Here is a 23,951-nt window from a genome sequence, read left to right as displayed (position 1 = left end):
GAGACTGCAAGACAGAGAGAAACTGAGCTTTAATGGAGTTCTTATTGTACTCTGGAGCCCCATTGAGTGACAGAAAGAATCTTCCTTCTGCGAATGGGCATGTTCATCCATCTATCATTCATTAAGTATTCCATCTTCTCGTCATTGTAATCCGTCTCCTTAGATCATGAAATTGATACTGACCTGGCAGAGGAATCTCATTTCTAGCCTCTTTTTTAATTATCCTGCTTAAAGATTATTAGGATGTTGCAGCAGAAACGTGGCATTGGATTGACCTGAATGCAATTGTAATACTCAAGGGACTTGGTTTATCTCCCAGACAGTCTCATGTCCTCCACGGTGTGAGACAGTGATAGAGTAATGACTGTAGTAGTCTCTCTTTTACAACCTTTATGGAGCCAAAGACCTGAATGACTCTTGGTATAATATAAGCTGTCATCAGAATAACTAAAACAAGGGTTCAGGCCCTCATCTCCTCTCTCTTTTTCTCTACCCTTTATTCTTAAAGTCTTCTTTTCTTCCTTCCTTCTTATCTTGGCACACTCTCCCTCCATGCCGGGTCGTTTGCCAAGGGGGATTGTAGAGTGCCACCACATTCCTGATTGGCACTCATGTCTGTACATAGCAGAGCTGCAGGCAATAGCCAGAGCCGCCTGCAGAGAGGAGGCCAGCACTGGCAGCCAAGGACTCAGCCCCCATCTGCTGCCAGAGCCAGTGAGGGACCCAGCATTTATTACTTCCACTGATGCGAAAAGCAGCTCTTGTCACTCTGGAGACATTGTCCCGTGATTTCTGCACTCTCGAAGGTTTCCGTCCCAAGTCTGTATGTTTGTACAATGGAGCTATTTCTCCCTTCTTTCTGTATAATCCATCGAACTTGAACTTGTTCATCCTCACAATCATTTTTCAGAAGGCAAGACTCTTGGAAACAGCATCCCATTTCTTGCCTCTGCTTTATCTTGTATCTGTCATATAACTCTGTTGAGGCAGAATCTACAGGCCAGCAGAGGAAGATTTAACCATGCAGCTTCAGTTCTCTTAACTCCCATTTTAAAAGCGGACCCTTTGGTCTGAAACATCTATCAGTGTTTAGCCTGGCTGCAAACTGCTGAGCTCCTCTGTTCCACAGTGACTTAATCTTCCATCTTTGGCTCATAACGCTGGAAAAAAATCACAGAGTGTGACCCCAGATGTTTGACATTACTTTTCCTTGATAATAAATCCTCTGTTAATTTTTGCTCATTCCCTTTGCAGTGTAGTTATAGCACTTACTTTTGTAAACAGTTTGCATTAGGCTTTCATGTCGGCAGTGTGTAGAACCTTTGTTGTATATATGAAAGAAAACTAAATATGCGTACGTAAATGGCAACCTTTATGCTCCACTGCTGCACTGTTCAGTTTTCCCTCTAAAAGTGGTGTCATTACTGGATTAGTGCCCAATGTTTCAGGACCGAAGAGACAGGAACGACCCAACCTGCCTTACCTGAGCAAAGCCTAATCCGCTTTAATCTAATAATTGCTCCCATACTCACTCTGTCTCGTAAGAGCACAGCTGCAGGGGACTGTTGTGGCTCCAGATTGCTGTGCACCATGGGTAATAATACACATGGTCCCTTTCATGGCCAGGATCAGATCTGTGGACGCCGCAAAGGTTTTTCATCGTCATAGTTTGGACGTTCCAGACAAATTGTATAACCTCTTCTCAGTGCCTCTTTCCTTTCTCTCTTTCTCTCCCTCCCTCCTTGTCGGCTCATGTTCTATCCTCAGCATGCGTGGATTACACAGAGATGCATTAGGCTGCCTGTGTTTCAACAGTCAGCCTTTTATGAGTGGGTGTTGAAAATTGATGAGAGCTGGCCGTGCTCAGATGTCTCTATTTTAGATACAGCATGACGGTTATGAAGCCTGGTGTAGAGGGACGGAGCAGCGTGGGGTGATGAGAGACGCGGCTCCTATCTTCTCTGAAAGGCTTCTTCGCGTGCTCAAGCTCCGTCCGTCGTAAAGCAAGCAAGTCATGCTCTGTGAACTGCCGTTTATACATCGTACGATAACATGGAACGGCATGACATTGTGATGCTGTGGTAATGCTCAGCATTGAAGTGAAGTAACATCAGCAGTGAGATAAAAGAAGAGAGTCAGCCCTTTGATGCAAAGGCATCTACTTCTACAAAAGGGTGACATGGAAATAAAAAAAAGAAATATGACAAGTTTAAAAAATCTATCATAAAAGTAATTATTTTGTGAATAGAACAATTTATAAAATACAGCTATTTACAAAAGCAATCCAAATAGGTCTTCTTTTTCTAGTTTTCCTGCCTAAATTATGAGCAATGAGTATATATCTTTTTCCTGCTGGCTATATAGTGAAGATCCTTACTAGTGTTCCTCAGGGGCAAAACTAGTCCCAGTCCTCAGTCCTGGCCTGTAGCCTGCTGCAGGCCTCCTAGTACGACTAGTAATGAGGCGGTAATGGCCTAGGATGGGTGGCCTATTAAAGCACACTTGAAGAAGCGTTTGGGTGGGGCCTAGCCAACTCTTTGATCCTGTCGACCGCCTCCCGGTGCGCTTATTAAGAGATTTATGGCTGACGCCTGTCGTCTCCCCCCCCCCCTTCTCACACTGTTACGTGAGTGTTTTTATTATTTTTCCTGTCATGGAGACTATATGGAGCACCTCTTCATTTCAAAGGCAGAGGTGTGCTGGCAAGCAGCGGCTCGTAAGGAGGGGTGAGAGAGGGCATTTTATTACGTCGGAGGAAAGGTGACATACTTATGTCAAAATCCCATGTCATATAGTTTTCGGGAAAGTTAACTAGGATCCAAAAAAACACAGCAGTGATGCATCAGTGTCATGTTGCCGATGAAATGGCTAATTAAGACCTAAGTAAGAGTTGTCAAAATGGGGATCACACTAGAAATTCCACTGAGTTGTCATGGCTAACTGTTGCTGCTATTTTCTTTTAAAGATTTCTTTTTTTTTTGGGGGGGGGGGGGGCATTTTAGGCCTTTATTATATAGGACAGCTGAAGATGTGAAAGGGGAGAAAGAAGGGGAACGACATGCAGCAAAGGGCCGCAGGTCGGAGTTGAACCTGCCGCTGCTGCGACAAGGACGGAGCCTTTGTACATGGGGCGCACGCTCTACCAGGTGAGCTATCCAGGCGCACCCTGTTGCTGCTGTTTAAGGGGTTAAGGGAAGCAAAACGACTGTCCACCTGGAGAGGTTGCACACTGGTTGCCATGCCAATGTTGCCTGATAATAAGCTGGGGAGGGGCGGGTCTCTGTCAGGTGGGTGCAGAGCTTGCTCCCTGCTGTCAGCGGCAAGATGGAGAGTAACAGGCATGAACTGATCGTGATCTCAGTGGGGTTTGTTATAATGAGCCCGGCCCACTCTTCGCTCATGAGCAAATCGCTTTGTAGTGTGAGACCCCTCCACAGTGTGATTACCTGGTACAATAGGAGAAGTGATTGAATTAAGGTAGCGGGTGTGCATACCAGTCGTACTGGTAAAAAGGCAGCCCTGCGCTGCTGCTTTTTAACGTGGTTTTTCGATTAGAAGCAGTGGATTGAAGACAGAGATGTCCTACCTGGGCTCAGTATTTTTGATGTGATGAAAAAAAGACATTGGGGACTCGCCCCTTTGTATACCTTTGATCCATTTCAGCTTGATAGAGTGGGGGTGCCTCTGTAACGGCACATTGGTGCTGGTTGAACATTTGTCTATTTGTTCACACCTAAAAGTTGCCTTGTTTATGGCACATATATGGTTTATAAAACCCTGAAAGATGACCACATATATCGCGCATAAATACCTGCAGGTTCCAACTTCTCAGATGCGAGGATTTGAAGGCAATGAATCCAATAAATGACTTGATCAATGAGTAATAAAAATAATTGTTAGTTGGGATTAAATACATGAATTCCCTACACTCCAATCATTCATCCCCACATAGCTCCCAGGTCCCTCAGATCCTCCAGCCAAGGTCTCCTCCATGTCCCACGGTCCCAGCTTAAGCAAGAAGGTGACAGAGCCTTTTCTGTTGCTGGCCCTCAGCTGTGGAACCGACTGCCACCTGACATCAGAAATGCCCCTTCAATTGTGATATTCAAAGCCAGGCTTAAAACTCACCTTTTTTACATTGGCCTTCCCGGCATTTTAATTGTCTTACGCTGCTATGTTTGTAATTAAGTGTTTGTCTTTTGATGTCGTTTTAGCCTAAACCACTGATTTGTAAGTGTATTTTATTTTAATTTTATTACCCTGTGGCTAATGCGCTATGTACAGCACTTTGGTCAGCGCGAGCCGTTTTTAAATGTGCTATAGAAATAAACTTTACTTACTTACTTACTACTCCCTACTTCCCTGCATGAACCAAGAGTCGCCTGCTGTGTAAGTCTACAAAAGCTGATCGAGCATGAGATCAAAAGTCTGTGGTGAACCAAACTGTCACTCCTGTTAAAATGTTTTCACAGAGACATTGTACCTGGTCTGACTCTGTCCCTGTTTAACGTCTCTGCTGTCAAGTCAAATAAGGCAGCCGGACCTCCTTGTTTGGGTGGCATTTCAGCCTCATGCACTGGTGATTTCTCTGTGTAATTCTCGTTGGAGATGCCGAACTATTTCTGACACGCGGCGCCGTTAGAAACGCTGACCAAGAGATGACTGAAGCATGAAAATGCAAACTCAATTTGACATCAGTATCTGAGGTTAGCTTCTAATTTTCTGTTAACAGTGGTTTGTTTATAGACCAGAGATTGTGTTTTTATACATTTTTAACACTATTAATACCACAAAATCAGTCTTCATTTTTGACCATGAAACACATTTTCCAGCATCGCATTGCGTGCATGTGTTTTCTCTTAGGCATGCAGGCACACACATCTCACTTTTATCTCTATTCTTTGTTGTACATGGAAGTTAAATTGAGATTTGTCGTGATATTACGGTCTTAATACATCAGAATGTACTTTATCATGCAGTCATACCGGTTTAATGGTCTTTTGGGTTCTGCCAACCAGTTTTCAAGGAGGCAGCCAGGGGAGGCAAGTCGGTCAGTGGAAAACTGAAACACACACACACACACACACACACACACACACACACACACACACACACACACACACACACACACACACGGCAATGTGCTAACAGACAATGAGATCTTTGTCAGTGGGCTTCAGTGCTTCCCGTTTGCCCTTCATTCCCTCTCCAATTTATCTCCCTGACATCTTGATTCCCAAACACAACTGTGGATGAAGCTTTCACAGTCTTTTATCTGAGGTTTTATTTCAGCTTTTAAAACCACACTTGCGTGCACTGAGACAGATGGTTATCAGCCTCTCTCTGCAAATGCCAACATGACACTCATCCAAGCTAGCGCCTTTGAGACTTTATCAAGATATGATGGATTGTCCTGTAACGATAAATGTATTTGGCTGCCACATGTTTAATACGGGTTACTACTAATGGTAAAGAGTACATGGAAAAGAGATCGATTGTACTGCTGTTTACAACTAAATATGGGCCAATAAAGTTTTCCAACAGTAACTCGAATTTTAGCTTTTAGTCTTTTCTTATCAGGACTATTTTAGTTATTCAGTTATAATATTTTATCATTAATAAGAAACAAATTGTATTGTCATATGTGGCACTTCTACACCTGTCTGGTACTGCTGAGCAGGGCCTGGAATTGTTTTCATTTATTATGAATATTGGGGCCAATAGGACACAAGTTTAGGTACCGATACCAAAATTAGTACTTATTGGCAGGGCTTAATTTGAGCCGGAACACGCCGGAACATGTTCCGGCACCTCCGACGTTGGATCCGGAACCTTTTTTATTGGATCCGGCACCTCCTGTGTCACTATGAAAAATTAGTCGCCTAAATGAAAAAAATAAACTACTGTTTGTGTAGTGTTCAATGTTGTTATCTGTCTTGTTAGTCTTGATTCCCCATTGGAGTTCCACAAAAGTCTTGTGTTTGCATTTTCAATGCGTTTTGAGGTGAATTTTCAGGGTAAGACAGAGGGGGGAGAGGGACGGAGGGAGGGGATCGGCACTTCAACAGCGCGGCGCTGCACTTCAAGTGACACAAGCGCTTGTGCTGGTTGAGGATAAAAATGTCAAAAAGACAACAAAGTTTGCTTAACTTTTTCAAATACGCTGGCCAATCGGATCCCAAACAAGCAAAAATTGTTTCTGCCGATCAAGAATGTGGAGACCACGGTGGGTTTTATGTTTTAATTGTCCGATGGATAGTTGCTGCTTTTGAAAACGATCGTTGCAGTGTATTTTTAATTTTTTTTACATTTCGCACCGATGCAGTGCACGTTCTGAAATAAAAATAAACATTGTCCTGATGTACACACAGCGTTGTTTAGGCTTTTTAGTCAGAGTCAGAGAAGCTACGTAGGCAGGTGTAATTTTTGTTTTGGTTCCGTTACCTCCAAGCCCCTTTTTGAGTCGCCGGATCCACCCCCCCTCTGCGCTCCGGGACCTCCCACAAATTAAGCACTGCTTATTGGGGAATAAAATGTGCCAAACTGCTCAATGCATTAGGCTACTTCCAAGTAGGTTAAAACTAATTAGAAACTCTAATTCTATTTGTCCAACAGTGCATCTTACTGTCTTCTTCTTACAGTGAGGACTCCTCCTGCTCCCTCCTTTGCTCTGTTTGGCATCCACTCTGGTAGGAATTCTAATCTTGTTAGCTTGGCATTCCTGTTAACCAGCAGGAATCTGCAGGAATGGCTGGAAATAAAAATATGATCTACCTTTTACGCCCCACCGCTAGCGTTCCTTGTTTAATGGAGCACTTTAATAATTAACTGAGCCTGAGGACGGAGAGGAGGCTCCACCCTGATATTGAATCAGAACTTTTTTTCTCCAAAAGTTGACCGGAGGGCGATAGACTTATGTGTCCTACAATGTAACAGCAGCTGCTAAAATAGATGCTTTCAAAGAGAGAGTAGTTTGCATCAGTGTTCCCTCTTTACCCATCTTCTACATGTTGAAAAATTTATGCCACATTTTTCCAGTCTGTGCGCGTTGTGTTGGCCCATGTCTGACCTCCTGATTGACATCAACTAAATAAGATGTTTAATTTTGTTTCCAAATTATGCTAAGCTCTCCTACGGATCTCATGCAAACTCTCCGAGTTGTTAATAATTGATCCGATCAGAGGCGCTCTAGTCGCGTCTGTGCCATTTCCCTTTTTTTGGGTATTTTTTTGAAGTAGCAGCGTTTGTTTGAGTGTGTGTGCCTTTTGAGCAAAAGGGGACTTATTATATCTTATCTGGAGTCTTGCTGATCTTATCCTTATTTGGGTTATGCCGATTTTGTGGCTGGGGAGAGAAGAAATTAATGAAAATACAGTGATCATGGATGGTAGAAGTGTAGAAGTTCATTAACCATGGCAGACTTTGTAGCTGTTTCCATGGATATCTACAGCAGTTTAATTCTGGGAATAGTATGTCACAGAGGCTGAGGTGTCATTGAGATACACATTGAATAGAAGCCACGCTCCAATCACTGTCTCACGCTCCGTCAGCAGCGTTCATTTTTGCGACTCCAAGACTCCTCGTTCTTGCTGTCCTGTCACTCATTTCTGAGCAGCTGTCTTGCTCCGATGCGGTCCACTGAGAGGCTGTGAAATCACACGCATAGGGGCTTTTTGAGCTCCCATGGGGCGAGCCACGGGTGTGCCTGGTGCCAAGTATTTGTGGGTGCTGCTGTTTGCGTCTGTGCATGTGCGGGCGTCTTCCCCTTTTAACCTCTTGCAGCCTCAGGCTGGGTGTCACTGTCATCCCTGCTTGTCGTCACCCTGGCTGGCCTGGTGGGAGACGCTCAGTCCTGCTCCTCCTACATGAACTGATAAGATAACATCCTCTTTGATGCAGCTTTTTATCTGAAGGAATTAAGGCTCTTGTCTTAAACCTTTTTAGAAAAACAGTACATGTTTTTTTCAGTTTTAACAGACAACTTTGACCTACAATGAAAGTCTGTGTGTATTCTGTATTAACATCAAACAGTTAGTCTTATCTGGATATTGATTTAATTGTTGTCGAAAAATATTGCACACACACTCCCTGTCTGAGATACCAACATACACTCTTTTTTTTTTTTTTTTTTTTAACTCCAATTCTGCGGCTTGCACCCGGCCACCTCTGCCTGCCAGACAAGTTGAGAAAGAGAGAAGGGAGGCTGCTGATGAGCCCGTTATAGTTGGTTCTGTCTGTCAGGCTGACTTAAAGGTGACTTCCACCTGACAGCCGAGCCAGGCTTAATGGGGTCAGCAGTGCAGCGAGTTAAAGAGGAGAGTCCCTTTGTGCAGATATTTTACCCCTCTCAGCAGTTTCCTTCTCCATCCTTAACCTACTTTCCAACTTCTTTCCAGATACCTAGATCGAAATCCAGGGAAACTCAAGCGTATCTGTTGCAAGCTTTTCCTGGCAAGTGCATATTGATTGGTATGAGAGCTAAGACTTTTCTCTCAACTTTGGATTGTTGGTTTGTCGAAACAAGCAATTAGTCCTCTAGGCAAAGCTCTTAAAAAAAAAAAAAAAAAAAAAAAATCCTAATGAGAAAGTTTCAATATTTTCTGAAATTTTATGGACTAAACTATCAATCCTAAAAAAATAACCTACCAAGTAACAAATGAAAACCGATCAAACTATTAATTGGTAAACGCTCTAATTTTGAAACTTAAAGTTGTTCTCTAGCAAAACCAACAAAAGTTATGTTTCCATTCAGCGTACGTACCCTTGAGGTCTAACGAACATGTTGAATACTTTTTCTTCCTTATAAAACATTTGCAAAGCTGATTATTTCAAACCCTGCATTGTTTACGTCTGTGTTTTTCTAGCTTGCTGTCGTCTTCTTCGCTGCCTTTGATAACCACATTGCTACGCTTCTTTGAGCGTCACTGCCACCAACTGTCAGACAACAGAATAGTGTGAGGCCGGTGTGAAGAATGTGTCTCGTGTCGCCTGTGTGCAAACAAAACGAAAAAACAAAAAGTTGCTTCAGAGCGATACTAGTGGTCAAAAACTCCACAGGGTACCATTTAATGATTTATTCTACTCCACTGTATTTCTTTGTGCTGTGGTTAGATAAATGTGTCAGTTTAACATTAACGCCTGCCACTTCCCGGTCAGCTCCATCAGTAACCGAGAGAGAGTTGTGTATAAGACATGGACAGTGTGCCGGCGTTGCTCTACTGTAGTATGTCCAACATGTTAATGCACATTCGACTACATCACCTGATGTGCCGATCACACAAGAAAAAAAAAATCCTAATCCTGCTGTTTTTCAAGCACAATTTTATTATTAATTTATTTAACATATAATACACACGCACTGAAGTGTAAAAAAAAAAAAAAAGAAGGGCCTAGCATCATTTCAAAAATAATCAAAAATGTGCCATCCCCTGCAGTTGGCTTTTCCATAGCACGGTATTGCAATATTGCGGTTATCACGACAGCCGCCTTATCTGTAACTCTCCCTTTCAACCACTCCCACTTTGAAGGGCCCTCAGTGGAAGTTTGGATAGCATCTGCCTCGCTTATCTCTTTGATGAAATGTCACTCCAGAGCCAAGCATTCCCTTTCCCTCAGCCCTTGTGACAGTGAAAAGTATGACCTAAATTAACTGTATTGATTTGGCCCGACAGACTTTAGTGCGTGCGTGCGTGCGTGCGTGCGTGCGTGCGTGCGTGCGTGCACCCTCCAAGTCTGTCTGTTTGTTAGAGAGGCAGGGTTGCAGTGTGTTTGAGAGATTTAGGTCACGGTGCCTTCCCGGTTTGAATGGTACAGTGAACTTGGCAGACTTCGTCAGATGTTATAGACAATGCTTCACTCTACCCTCTCTCTCTCTCTCTCTCTCTCTCTTTCTCTATCTTGTCTGTCATCCTGTGGTATGTGAAAACACCTTATTTGTTTGTGTTGTCTCTGCTGGGACTTTTCCCAGATGTCATTCCACTCCCACTCACACTGTATGTCAACGTGCATCTCAAATGAAACCATCAACTGCGTGCCACAGCTCTGCTGTTTCTCCACCAAAGCTTGTTACATCGCTGCACGTAGAGGAGGTTCCGTGTGATGATAGTTGGCACGCTACTTCACACCCCAGCTGTAAGCTTGGCATGGAGGCCGTGTGCTGTCTGTGAACATTACTTGATAAATTAGTTTGAGGTGGATGTTGGGGATAACTCTGCTAGTGTTTCCAACCCATCTGCTGCCTTTTATCCTAGTGTTATGCAGATAGAACACATTCTCAGCCTCTTAGGGGAATTGTTAGATAACACTTGCTTATACAGAAGAGATGTTATAACAATCCTTTGTGCAATAAACCCAGAGAAGCAATGGAACTAGAGCTCAGTTCAGATGATGGAAGAGTGATTTAGGAACTTGGGCTAATTATTGTATGTGTCCATAATCAGTAAATCAAAAGCTATCTGAGGCAAAATGTGACTTCTATAAGTAGGGATGCACCGATCCAACTTTTTCAGTCCCGATAGCAAGCCTGGGCTTTGTGTATCTGCCGATACCCAATACTGATCCGATACCGTTGTTGAATTAATAATACACTGTACACCTTCCACCTTATACCTTCCTTCCACCATGTGAAAGAGACTAAAGGCACCAGACTTTCCTAACTAAACATTACTTTCCTAACTAAGACAAAATTACATAGATGTGATCTATTGAGTTCTTATTTATTTGTACACGCAACTCTTCCAGCATGCGACACACGTGCGACAGAGGGGGAAAAAAACTAACAAAACTGGATCGGCCCGTGGATCTGTTAATTTTTTCCGATCCCCGATCCAGCTATTTTGTCAATATCGGGTATATTGCTTGTTTGATTGAACCAACTGTCGAAACCTCAATATAGTTTAACGTACAATTATATAAAACAGAAAAAAAGCATAAAATCCTTACATTTGAGAAGCTGGAACAGAAGAGCTAAATCGATCGATCATAAACATTTTTGTCGATTCATTTTCATTCTTTTGACCAATTGTGTAGGAACACCACTTTACAAGACCGTCGCTGAGGTGAAGTTTTATTCCAAAGTCAGAAATTTCGCCTGATACAGTAAAGTCAAAGCCAATCATCTTGCAGCTGCTGTCTCCCCTGAAGCCTGCACTTACAGCTGAAAGAGAGGCCACTAGGCTGTGACCTCTAATACACACTCCATCGATCCACCGGGTCAGACCTGGTGAAATTGAAAAGTATGATGGACTAGAAATGATAACACCGGAGTGTCATTTTCTCACCTTCCTTTGCTATTTTATTAAAAAAATTGTGATGAAAACGGTTGTTTTTAAATGTGCGCACGTGGATCTCTAGATCCAAAAGTGATAAAGGCATCCATATAAAAGTGGTTTATAAAGTGCATTCAAAGCAAAGGTCCAACAGGACATTCTCAAGACAAGGTGACGTGCAGGACAGCTGAAATAACAATGCAGTGACTTGCCATACTGACCATGTTTGGGTTTGGGCCTTAAAGAGCGATGTCTGTCCCAGGAAAACATGTAATGGTAAATGTTATCTTCAGTGCTGTTGTGTCCTTCCCTAAGGAGATCTCTTTCATGCAGCGACTGGTGTGCTATAAGTAAGTAGGCATTCAGCAGTAGTTTTTGGCTTTGAGACAAGAATAGTAATCTGTGTGGGAGATATTTAGTTAACAGATTTCGCTTTACTTTAACTAAATCTTCTCATGTGCAAAAACATTCAAGAGCACGCCAGACATTCATTTTTATTTTTGGCAAATTATGAGAACCCATAGTGCATATGGCTCAGTTTGATCCACCTACCTACCCGGCATGTAACAAAATGGTATTTCAGTATAAGATAAGATAGACTTTATTAATCCCACACTGGGGAAATTCCTTTGCTACAGCAGCTCAAAAGAAGATGAAGGAAAAAAAAGTATCTTATTCTTGCTGACATTACCCACAGAGGTCCATCTACTTTCTATTCTTTTGTCGTTCAGGGTTCATACGTTTTGAAAAAACCTGGAAAAGTTATGGAATTTGAAAAATGCAAATTCCAGGCCTGGAAAGGTTTTGGAAACGTAAAAAGACCCAGAAAGCTTTGGAAAAGTCATGGAATTTTTTTTTTAACACAGTATAATAATATGGGATTAATAAATCCCATATTATTATTATTATTATTATTATTATTATTAATATAATTCACATCGTCCTTACCTCACTGTTCTATTCGGGGTGCGATATTACGACTCCCACTATGAACAACATAAATTTTATTGTTAAACCTCTGAGGGTAAACTTTAACACAGATTTTTATTCTTATTGTATAATGTCGACTGACATTTTCAGGAATACGTAGTCATAGAAATTTGCCGAAAAGTCATGAAAAGGTCATGGAAAAGTATTGGTTAAAATGCGTATGAACCCTGGTCGTTTGATTTCCTCCCGTCTGTTAAATGTAAGGTAAGGGGGCATATAAGGCAAAATGATTTGTCCCTGCTCCACCCAGCCTATCCACAGCCTCTCTAGCTGTCTATATCGCGTTTGACCAGCCTTTCTCTGCCTCTGTGTCTTTTTCTGCCTGCCTGTCTGTCTGTCTGTCAGCTCGAGCCACCTGCAGCTAAGACAAAGGTGAGCCTGATGAAGAGATGGACAGGCAGGAGAAGGATGGGAGCGGTGGGATCTTTAACAGGCTCCTTGATTTAACATTATTGAAAGATCCCCTTTTTACTTGGCTCCAGTCCTGCAAGAGGCTATGAAGACACCCCCCTCACACACACACACACACACACTAGCGCACACACCATAACACAGGTGTAGGTATGCTTAATCGACTCTAGCGGTGGACCGTTCCTTATGATAACAAACCTTGACATCAGGTATGATAACACTGTGTCACACGGGGCACATGAGGGCCGGCGTCGACACACTATGGAGATGGCTTTTGATGAGTAGTTCAGTGTGGTGGTTGATCAAAAAAGGAGGCAGAATGGAGCAGCTGTCGAGTTTAAATTGGAAGCTGCCAGTCAGATTCCTTCCCGTGTTACCAAGATTTTTTTTTAATTAGCAACAATCATGAGTGCAGTGTGTCATGAAAAGATGTTATGTTGTGTTTTTTGGTCCTTCAACAGGAGGCAAAGACCAGAACTGTCAAGTAGAGGCGTATGATCATATAACAATGAGCTGGAAAAAGCAAGTGTAAAAACAAGGGGTTTCTTGATTGTATTCAATGTCATGGAATATGAAGATTAATCTGTTAGATTATAGCTGTTACCACATACTACTGCACTGGTGTCATGACCGTGCTCTTTCATGTTATTCCATGACTGGCATTTTAAAAAAAAAATGGGAAAAAAGAAAAAATCTTGTTATAAGGAACCAAAGCCAAACAGAGAGAGGGGAACAAATGAAATTAGCTGGAGATGCACCTCGAACTAATCACTCTGTGACTCCTTCTTCTCTCAGTGTTTTTCCGCTGATTTTCCTTCATGTGTATTGTGTGACCTCTTAGCTTATAACTGTAGCATATCCAAATGACTGTGACTGTGTAGTATCCTTCCAGCCTTGGTCCAAGTCACACTCTTGTCATTTTTCTCCACTGAGATGTGGGTAAATAGAGCAGAAAACATGTCTCTCACACAAAGCTTGTACTCGGCAGCATGAGGGGGAAATAAAAGATTTAAGTGTGCGTGAGGATGTGTGTGCAACACATCATGTCTTGTTTGAAAGACGTGTCTCCCTGAGCTGATGGCACATGACGGTGAGGCACTCCACTCTGTGTGTGTGTGTGTGTGTGTGAGAGAGAGAGAGAGAGAGACTATTAGGTCACCCACTCATGTCACAGCCTCACTAATGGGAAAACGTATTTTCTCCGTGTTGGGTCTGATCATTTTACGACAAAAATAATTCACAGCTAGCCAGGATTGTCTAAACATCACATTCCTCCACAAGGCTAAGTGGTCGCTATGGCATACACTTAATGAACGGAAAAAGCAGTAAAATGTTAACAGCAGCCCCATTCTAGTCCTCTGTCATTTACTTTCTCTCTCCCCTTCCAGTTCTGTCTATCCAGGCTGCTGCCATCCAGTTCACCAAGGAGCCCAAGTCCCAGGATGCCTTGCACGGCCGCAGCGCCATGCTACGCTGCGAGGTCAGCGATCCGGCTGACATCAGTTACGGCTGGCTTCACAACGGCCAGCCCCTGGAAAACAGCGAGAGGCGCTTCCAGGAGGGCAGCAACCTCAAGTTCACCGCTGTGGATCGGCAGCTGGACGCAGGAAACTTTGAGTGCGTCGCACAAAACACGGTCACAGGAGAGGCGCTCCACTCCTACAATGCCTCCTTCAATATTAAGTGTGAGTCTTTCATTTCAAGCCGTACCTTCACCCTCGTAAAAAAACAAAAAAAAAAACCTTCTGAGTGAAAATTGCCAGCTGACAGGGTTTCATAATGGCAACAAGGGCACGCATCCAGTTTCTGGATCAAAAAAAGCAAAACAAAAGTCCCGGTATAAGATGACAGGTAGTATGAGCTGAAGGAATGTTTCCACCTTGTTGCCTTGTTCTTTGTTGCTTCCTCTCCCTCTCTCCAAAGGAAACTGGATATGTATCCCACCAAGCATGTGTTTCTTGTTTCTTGTATCCTTCTTTTTTTCTCCATTGTGTAACACCCTCTTTTCCCATATGCTATCAAAAGGCTTTTGTCTGGAAATTACGGAGCAGTGTAATTTATTTTCCAGGTATATAATTATTTAGGTTTACATTAACACTGCCCTCCTTGCTCCAGCGTTTTATTCATGTCAGGCTTTTCACTCCTTTTCTTTCGAAATGTTTTGTCCCATTTAGTGGAGGCGCACTAGTATCTTCATTTTGTTGTTTAGCCCCATAACCAAACCTCAATGACCCTCAAGTTTCAGAGGAAGTCACGGGAATTCTGCGCAGCCCTGTTTGGGATAAATAACCACCTTGTTCACGTATTGTGGAAGGCCCTCAGGTACCAGTTGTTACTGAAAAGTGTTTGTGTCTTACAAACAGCGAGAGTTTGTACTGATGGCAGCAGAAAACAAAAAGCAAAGCAGGCTAAAATAAAATGGCTCCATCTGGAATACGTTGTCCTCTCTAGCTCCAGTCAGCCGGCAGTTTTTTTTTTTGTTTTTTTTTTCTTTGCGGTGATGTTACTCGTTCAAAGGCTGATTACAAGAACAGATGAGTGTCCAGACCTCCTAGTAGCAAACTGAGAGGGACAGGCGGAGGGAGGGAGCAGAGGTTTAAGCCCTGCTCTATGATGTGTCTCCACCAGTGGATATTTGTGGGCTGCGATGTTGAGCATCGACTCTCAACGATGAAAGTTTTAGCCAGATAGACCAAAGAAGCACATCACTTTTCCAAACCATGTCTGATCTGAAGGGAACTGCTTTTATGTGTTGCAATTAAACATGATGTAGTGTGTCAATAAAGCTCAACTGACGCACTCCCACGGATTATAAAAAAGAAAGGAAAAAACTAGTTAGGCACGAAGCACCAGTTCTTAAGAGCTGCCATCGTGACCCAGAATAAACGTTACTATCTGCCAGGTCATTTGTATTCCCACGCAGTGGAAAAGACAGGCATGTTTTTATTGGAAGGAAGGTGGTGTATTCATTATTACAAATCCAGTTTATCTTTGGTGAACACATTTAATCATTAAAATGTATATTGGTACATTTTTGATCAGTGTAGGTGCATTGCTTTCACACAAATAGACATTTAGAGAAAATATAAATATATAATAAGGTGTAGGCCAACGTCAAGGTATACACAGATAATTAGCAGCATTTCTACATACAGCCAGCTGTTTTCAGCAAAAAAAAGCTCCGATAGACCTAGTGTACTCTTTCTGCCCAGCACCAAACAGCAGTTTAAAAGCAGTACAAAGCTGGTGCACAATGTGGAGCATTTAGCAGCCAAAGAGTAAATGCTTATATTGCTGCTATGTCTGTTTGATGTGAAAATAAACCAGTTTACCATACCAATTTTATAAGATAATATGTCGGTGTAGGGGCAGCTGTAACTAAATAAATCAATAAAGACATAATTTGGCCCTGTGAAACTCCTCAGTAAGTTGACCAGTGTATCCAAGGCGCCACAGTAACAAATGTGCTTGCACGTGATATTTCCTTATTTGCGGGTGTTAATGAGTGTACATGTTTGCATGCATTGATTCTCCATCACCCTCTGAGGGTGTTTATAAGGCATCATATTAAGTCGCCTTTAAAATAGGCCTTCGAAATTGGTTGCTTGAAGAGGCTTTTAGTAAGTCCTCTTCAGAGGTATGCTGCTGGGTTCACTGCAACAACACGCCTCCCTTTCAGTTATGACAGTAGCACGGACCTGCAGTACATAAAGCAGATACGAGCAGCAGACACATGTCTGGGAGGCAGATACTAACGGATGTAGTGCAGTATATTCTGCTAGAAATTGTAAGATTGGTAGCTTTGTCTCAGTTTGATAGGAGTACAGCAACTCCTGTGGACTCCTCAGGCCTGACTTGACATAAGAAACCACCTACAGTAGAATTCCTGTCCTCTGGTAAAGGAGAAACCAGATAATTTATAGCACAGAACATACTTTAATCAAACACACAAGGTAAGGTAGCATGCCGTAATAAATCATCTTTAATCACTTAATATTTGTATGCTATGTGTGTATCAACACATTTGTCTCTCTGTCATAGGGTGTGGGTTGGCAGGCCATATCTGGATCACTTAATGTGGATCAGACTATGTTATGACAGATGTTCTCATATTTGCCCAACATACATTTAACGGGCGATAAAGCCGCACACAGCTTAAAAGTAAAGACCCCCTGTGGCATTAACCCTGCATGTGCGTTCACTCATGTGTATGCTAGTTTGCGTGCGTAGTAGTAAATGTGGGTTGTAAGAGGGGGTGGGGTTAAGTACTCCAAATGTACTGTACATGGACTGTATCAGAGTAGATTGTTTCCCCTCCCCCCCCCTGCCCTTTGCAGAGAGAGAGAGTTAATTTATCTTGCTCTTAATGGTGGGTGGGCTAATCCTGCCAGTTGAGAGTTATTCAGAGTAATTATAACCCCTCTGTTTACACTAATGGATGTTTTAGCCCCCCTTCATCCCTTTGTCCCGCCTGGTCACTCGGTCTCCATGGCGAGGCCGCGTCCAGCAGAGGCGACAGGCTCAGTCACCCCTATTGTCAGCACGCCTGTTGGTCCTGGAGGGGACGCTTCGCTTGACTCTCGGTAACAAGATGCAGACTGACAGTGTTTTGGAAATCAGTGACATAGGTTGTAGGAAGAAGGGAAACATACAGTAGAGACACAGGCAAGCAGGCACAATTTCCAAATGTCTCATATCACAGAGCCACTGGCACACAAGTGCACGCACGCACACGCACGCACGCCAGCCATCTCAGTTTAATCACACAGCATGTGTTCTTAACCTACATTTGTTCGCCGGATGCATTTTAGAGCATCCCTACTGATCACTAGCGCAGCCCCACTCTTTCACATCCTGTCATAATTCCTACAACTTTGTTTTCTTTCTGTCTTGTCAAAGCAGCAACATCTCTCTAAGTTGCCATAGTTTGCAGCCTGGCCCCTTGACCCCTGTGAGCCACAGCTGATAAAATCTGACACCTCGTCTAAAACAGCAAGCTGAGTCACGCTTTTCCCAGGACCGTGCTCGGGCACAAAGTTTACAATATGAAGCCACATGTTTTAGTTATATCCATACCCATATGGTGCTGTCAGTCAAATCATATCTGCAGCACTCCCCTGGACAACCCAATCCACCTTGACTCTCTGTTGCAGAAACCCTTCTCCATGGCAACAAGTCAGCTCATTGAGTGAAACAGGCAAACACGCAGCTGCCTTTTGGCACAGTGAGGAATGAATGGTCCAAGCATCTGCCTTGACAATATCCTCACAATTCATCTGTTATCATCGCCGTGTTGATGGGGCTTCGTATTCTGCCTCCAACAAAATAATTATACACCCCTAATTATTGTGTTAGCTGCCAGGCCTGCTCCAACACTTAGTCATGCATTCTATGAGGGATTACGGGGAAGTATTTGCCACTAATAGGTTATGAACGAGCGCCTTCTGTTTGTCGAGTAGACAGCTGGAGAAACCTGAACTGTGAATGGAGCTATGAGCGGAGTAAAGGGTTAGAATGCGTGACTGTCTGTCACTAAATCCAGGTCAAAGTGGAAATTAAATAATACCAAAAATTGGTTTTAATCTGCTGGAGAAGCAAATAGGTCAGGAGTGGCAGAAACCTTAGACAATCACAAGGCTGTGTGTGTTGATAAGTGCTCATTGTTCCAATGATTGTCAGGTCAGAGAGGTTAAGCAGTGTGTCCTGCACTGTGATGACTTTTTTTTTTTTACCATGGTTTCTCACTGCTCACGCTACCTACCCAGTTGTGTTTGCTTGTATTTCACACTCATGCTGCTGAAATATAAAATATTTCTTATAAATGTAAAAAGTTGTCAGAGGTGTTTTCCCAAGAAAGACATTCCGGACACAGAGAAGTTCAAATCTGAAGGTTGAATCACCATTTAGTTTTTTATTTCATTTGAGTGACAGCAGAAAAACACACATGAAAGTTAGGGATGCACCGATCCGATATATTGAATATCGGCTGATACTTACTGAAATAGCTGGATCGGGTATCATGACAATGGGGCTGTCCTTTCAATTGACCATTCGCTAAGCCACGCCCCAAAAACCGCCACAGGCCAATCGTGGCTTAGCAGCCATAACTAGGCACGGGAGGTCTGTCAAGCTTTCAAGCGAGGGAAACACCGTACGCCGAAGCGTTGTGCAAATCCAATACCCGCTATCCTAAAAGTTTGGACGGGGTGGTGGAATTTTTCCCTTCCCGAAACCTAAAACCCAAGGGGAGAAAGGCCAGGCGTGGATCAAGCAGTGTGGGAGGCCCCATTCACAACCAGCTAAATGTCGACAGTATTAACAAAAACACATACGTTTGCTCCAAGGCAAGAACACGCTAATGTTAGCTAGCTAACTCAGCACAGCATTGCTTGGAAATAATGACGGTTCTTTATTCATAATGCATATATTTGAACGTAAAATAAAGGACAATTCCGGCGCAAAACGAACCTAGGGGTTAAATAACAGATGTGTACCCACTCGATCGTTCTCTGGGACATGTTTTCATGCTAATTAAATGTGTTTGGAGCTTGAAACAAGCTAGCGCGGACTGCTGATTAGCTTACAACGCTAGTATTCGGGGCACAGGGAAAGTAAAAACAAATCGCTATTTATACCACTGAAAAGGCTCAAAATATAACCACACATCAACGATAGCATAATGAGTGTCCCTAAATGTTAACAGAAGCTTTGAGAACTTTGTAAGTGTACAGACAGTTTATTAAAAAGATAGATTATAAAGACAGTCGCATTCTCGTATACAGGTGGCCGCCATCTTGGGAGCTACTATCTTTCTAAACTATCTTTTTAATAAACTGTCTGTACACTTACAATGTTCTCAATGCTTCGGTTAACATTTAGGTACCATCATTATGCTACCGTTGAAGTGTGGTGATATTTTGAGCCTTTTTAGTGGTATAAATAGCGATTTGTTTTTACTTTCCCTGTGCCCCGAATACTAGCGTTGTAAGCTAATAAGCGGTCAGCTCCACGGGACTTCATGGTGCGTTCAGTGCACCTCGTAAGCTCATGTTGCGTTCAAGTGCTCCTCGTAAACTCATGATGCATTCAGGTGCACTTCATATTGATGTTGCCTTGCACATAAAAGAATTATCCCAGTCATGTCAATTAAGGCATGCATCTTATTAATTAAACACTGGTATCGGCTGATACCCAATCCCAGGTATCTGTATCGGACTGAAAAAGTCTGATCAGCATGCTAATGAATGCACAGAATATTACTTTAAAATTAATTTGTTTGACACTACCTGATAGTGGAAACACCCACCTATCACTCCAGGCAGGTTGGAACTAGTTATTTGATTTCTTGGCAAAAGTCAGTCATACTGCAGATGAGACTTCTTGTTCCATCAAACTTTGCCTTACTCTCTCCTCAGTGACTCACTAATTCCTCTTCTGGTTTTGTCAACACCGTTAGGCTTGCACTAATAATAGGTCTGTCTGAGTGTCTGGCCCCAGGTCCCCATAGCTGGGATGGCCTTCATCATCTACTCATCCTCCTCACTAAGCTACTGGAGCTGTTGACTGGAACGGCCTTTACTGATACGCCCAACCAATTATCATCTGCAGAACTCTCAAAGACATTTGAGTACATTTGCACACATGCATTCATGCTTTGGGGCACAGCATCATCAACTGTGTTTTACTTCTTACCACTACATACATACACAAACACTTTGCCTCTAACAGAAACATAAACACACACATTTGATCCAGTGTAGCGTGTATGAACACGCACAGTTGGCGTCTGTGTAAGCAGGAAGCTAGTCTGACTCACCGGATGTCCTGCTGTGCCCTGCTACACCCTGTAATGCCCTGCAGTGCCCTGCTATGCCATGAACTACTGCAGCTACTATTTCTAGTCATAGTTCCATTATCTTTATTGTGACTGTTATTGCCACTGTTCATCACACCCCCCAACCGGCACCGTCAGACATCGCCTACCAAGAGCCTGGGTCTGTCCGAGGTTTCTCCCTAAAAGGAAGTTTTCCCTCACCACCCGAGGTTTCTTCCTAAAAGGAAGTTCTTCCTCGCCACTGTCGCACTAAATGCTTGCTCTTGCGGGAATTACTGGAATTGTTGGGTCTTTGTAAATTATAGAGTGTGTTCTAGACCTAGTCTATCTGAAAAGTGTCTTGAGATAACTCTTGTTATGATTTGATACTATAAATAAAATTGAATTGAATGTAGAATGTGAGTATAAGCCTGCCATTGGCCGGCTATTTCAGCCAGCATTTTCTTCCTCTTCTGCTATCTCTGCCAACTATTTTGCAAGGGCATTGTCGCTGCATCCAGAGCTTAGCGCTGTCCAAGATGATTGTGATTCGTTTAAAGAAATATAAACAAGCCAGGGTATTTTTTCCCCCCTATAGCAGAATGATAATGGGTGCTTTCAGACCTTCCTCTAGCGCTGAGACAGCGCTGTGGAGATAAGTCTGGCTACATGAGACTAGGAGGAAGCTAATGAGTGGGCCCTGTTACTGTGAGATGGTTTCCAATGTTCCCCCAGGGTGCAGAGTAATGCATGGTTCCTGTGTAATTCATTGTGACAGGTCTTCCTCTAGCGCCCCCTCCGACCTCACAGTGGTGCTTCCCTCCTCTCCACCGCTGTCTCAGGTGTAGGCTCATGCCATGCATATTTCATAGATGATCCAAACAGCAGCAGAGATGCAGCCACAGTATTAAGCCACAGGCCATAGGAGTGGAGCATGATGGAATGTCTTACACTAATACACACACAACATACATAACACACAAAATAAAAAAGCCTCATGCACTCACGCGTAAACCAGGACAACCCAAACAAACACGCTCTCTCAGTGAATGTTGTGTATGCACTCAGCAACCACGACATCATACAACCACAGCTTATATATCATCACATAAATAACTTTTAGCCCTGGTTCTCATTCAGTGTGAACATTAGGTATTTGTATAGTGAACACACTCGACAGGGGAAGGGGAATTCCAGCAGGGTGCACACTAACACTAAGGCTGCATTACAGACACAACTAAGGTGTCACTCACCAAAGGAGACTCCATAAATAACTTAAGTATTTCTTTATTCATCCAGTAGACTTTAGTGTGCATCTAGATGAGGAGCAGGCAGTGATTTTGAAGTGTCTCCAGCCAAACAAATACAACATTTTTTATATTTTTGTGGCTACACCAAAGAGGCTTAGCTTACAGGCGCTGCCACCACTATCCTTTTTATTGAAAGAGGGATGAAATGCCTCACTACATCATGATATACTGTATCTATCAGTCTCCCTTGGACATAAACACTGAAAAATGATCTTATGTTGCCCTTCTCTAAGGAGAATGTAGGAATGATTTGCTGCTGTGATGATTTCTTGACATACTTTATGTATTTGATACCGCACTGAGTCAAACCCTTAATGGTAAAACCACACTGTGTCCCTCATTTCTCACTGCACCATGATGCATTCAGGGGACGACTGCAGATCAATTCCCCACGCCATCTGTTCCCTTCATTTATTCTCTTGTTCATCTGTCACTCAAGATGCCATTGATCAGGTTTCATGTTACTTGTGTGAGTGATGCCTCTCAACACGTTGTGGCATATGCTCCTCCCATGGTGCAATAGTGTAGACACACCTGATCGGGGATAAATACATTTTATAGGATGCACTTTTCCATGCATTTTTTAAATGATAACTATAAGGTGCTAAAAAGCAAAAAAGAAAAATGTAGCTGTTGACTTTTTGCTCATTTCTCTTCTGCTTGATTTTATGGGCTGCTCTGACAGCAGAGTAGCCCTTTTAACAGAGTCAGCCAATGAACTGTCCATTAAATGTCCATAAAACGCACTGTAAAGGCCCAGCTCGCTCTTGTGAGTGTAGGACCGCGGTATGCCGATGTAAGCTGACCCAGTGATGTGGTAGCTCCCTGCTCTGTCTCTGTGCATGAGTCACTGATGTGTCACAGTGATGTGCCCGACTCTGCACTCACCCCTGCTGCTGCACCCATTAGCATCGCAGTGTGTCCCGCAAGGACACACGACAGGACGACCACTTAACTCAATTTTTTTCTCCTGTCCTTCTCCTCCATTATTACTCCTGTCCTCCTATGCTCCCTCCCTCCCTCTGCCTTACAGTCTCCTCTGTATTTCTTCCTCTACAGGGTTAGAAAGTGGTGGTGTGACTTTGAAGGAGCCCGCCTCAGAAGGGGAGATCGAGAGCTCTGCGCCGGTCACGTTGCGCTGTCATATTGATGGACACCCACGGTGAGTCTCCTCCCTTGTCACCTCGAGTTCAGAGCTCACAGGGTAAAGGATCATGTTGAGGACTGTAGTGAAAAACTATTCTTCTGTCCTTGTTGGCCTCTCTCATGTCCTTATGTTCTTCTTTCCCCATCTCTTCACCTGGCTCTTCCCCATTTTTTTCTTCTCTTCTCATAAACCTCTCTCACGGCTATTTTCCTCTCCCCCTCAGGCCGACGTGCCAGTGGTTCAAGGACGGGGTGAAGCTGACAGAGAAGAGCCATCAGATCAACAACAAGGAGAGGACGCTCACCTTTAACAGTGCCAGTCCGGACGACAATGGCCTGTACTACTGCTGTGCCAAGAATGCAGCGGGGCACGTTTGTAGCAACAGCAACTTCACCCTCAACATTATAGGTGTGTGTATGTCCTTCCATGACCGTGTGTTGTGCTGCTGCAACATATAAATGATCTTTTTTTAGACACTTTCTGCCACTCTTTGATTTGGTTATAGAGCAGCAAGTAATTGTTATTTTCATTATTGATTCATTTAAAAAAAAAAACTGGAGAGATAATTGAGGGACGTCCCTCATTTACAATGACATCGAATCAAAAAAACCAAACAACAACACAGAAAAGAAGTGACACCATCATAAGAAAAATGGAAAGACACTTGACAACAACTTTCTGAATTGGAAAAATAATCTGATAAATAAATGATTAGGATAATTAGGATGCAAAAGAAAGTACAATTGTGTAAAGCAATTACAAGTAGAAGTTTGGAGGTTTAAAACCAGATTTCAAAATTGTCCGAAAGGCACAAATTAGTTGATTTAGCGATACCATTCTTGATGGTTCCTCCCACGAAATATATTTTGTCTATAAAATGTCAAATTGTGAAAAATGGCCATCACAATTTCCAAAAGCCCAAGGTCACATCTTCAATTCTTTTGTTTTGTCTAACGAACAGTCCAAAACTCAAATTTTTACATGTTAAAAACCCGTAATTGCCATTGTTGCTT

General features: G+C 43.0%; 1 protein-coding gene across 3 annotated transcripts in view; it reads left to right on the top strand.

Annotated features, from left to right (window-relative positions):
• ptk7b (protein tyrosine kinase 7b) overlaps positions 1-23,951 on the top strand; it is a 78,520-nt gene that overhangs the window by 36,616 nt on the left and 17,953 nt on the right. For all 3 annotated transcript variants that reach the window (XR_004895207.1, XM_031284267.2, XM_035992262.1), the window contains 3 exons: positions 14,057-14,353; positions 22,851-22,953; positions 23,162-23,346. Coding sequence is in view for 2 of the 3 variants with exons in the window: in XM_031284267.2 (XP_031140127.1) it covers positions 14,057-14,353; positions 22,851-22,953; positions 23,162-23,346 (585 nt within the window). In the remaining variant the exon portion in view is untranslated. The remainder of the gene's footprint in view (positions 1-14,056; positions 14,354-22,850; positions 22,954-23,161; positions 23,347-23,951) is intronic.

Source organism: Sander lucioperca, chromosome 15 (genome assembly GCF_008315115.2).
Source record: "Sander lucioperca isolate FBNREF2018 chromosome 15, SLUC_FBN_1.2, whole genome shotgun sequence".
NCBI classification, from domain to species: Eukaryota; Metazoa; Chordata; class Actinopteri; order Perciformes; family Percidae; genus Sander; species Sander lucioperca.
The sequence above is the reverse complement of the archived record's forward strand: the minus strand, read 5'-3'. Positions and strand labels throughout refer to the sequence as shown.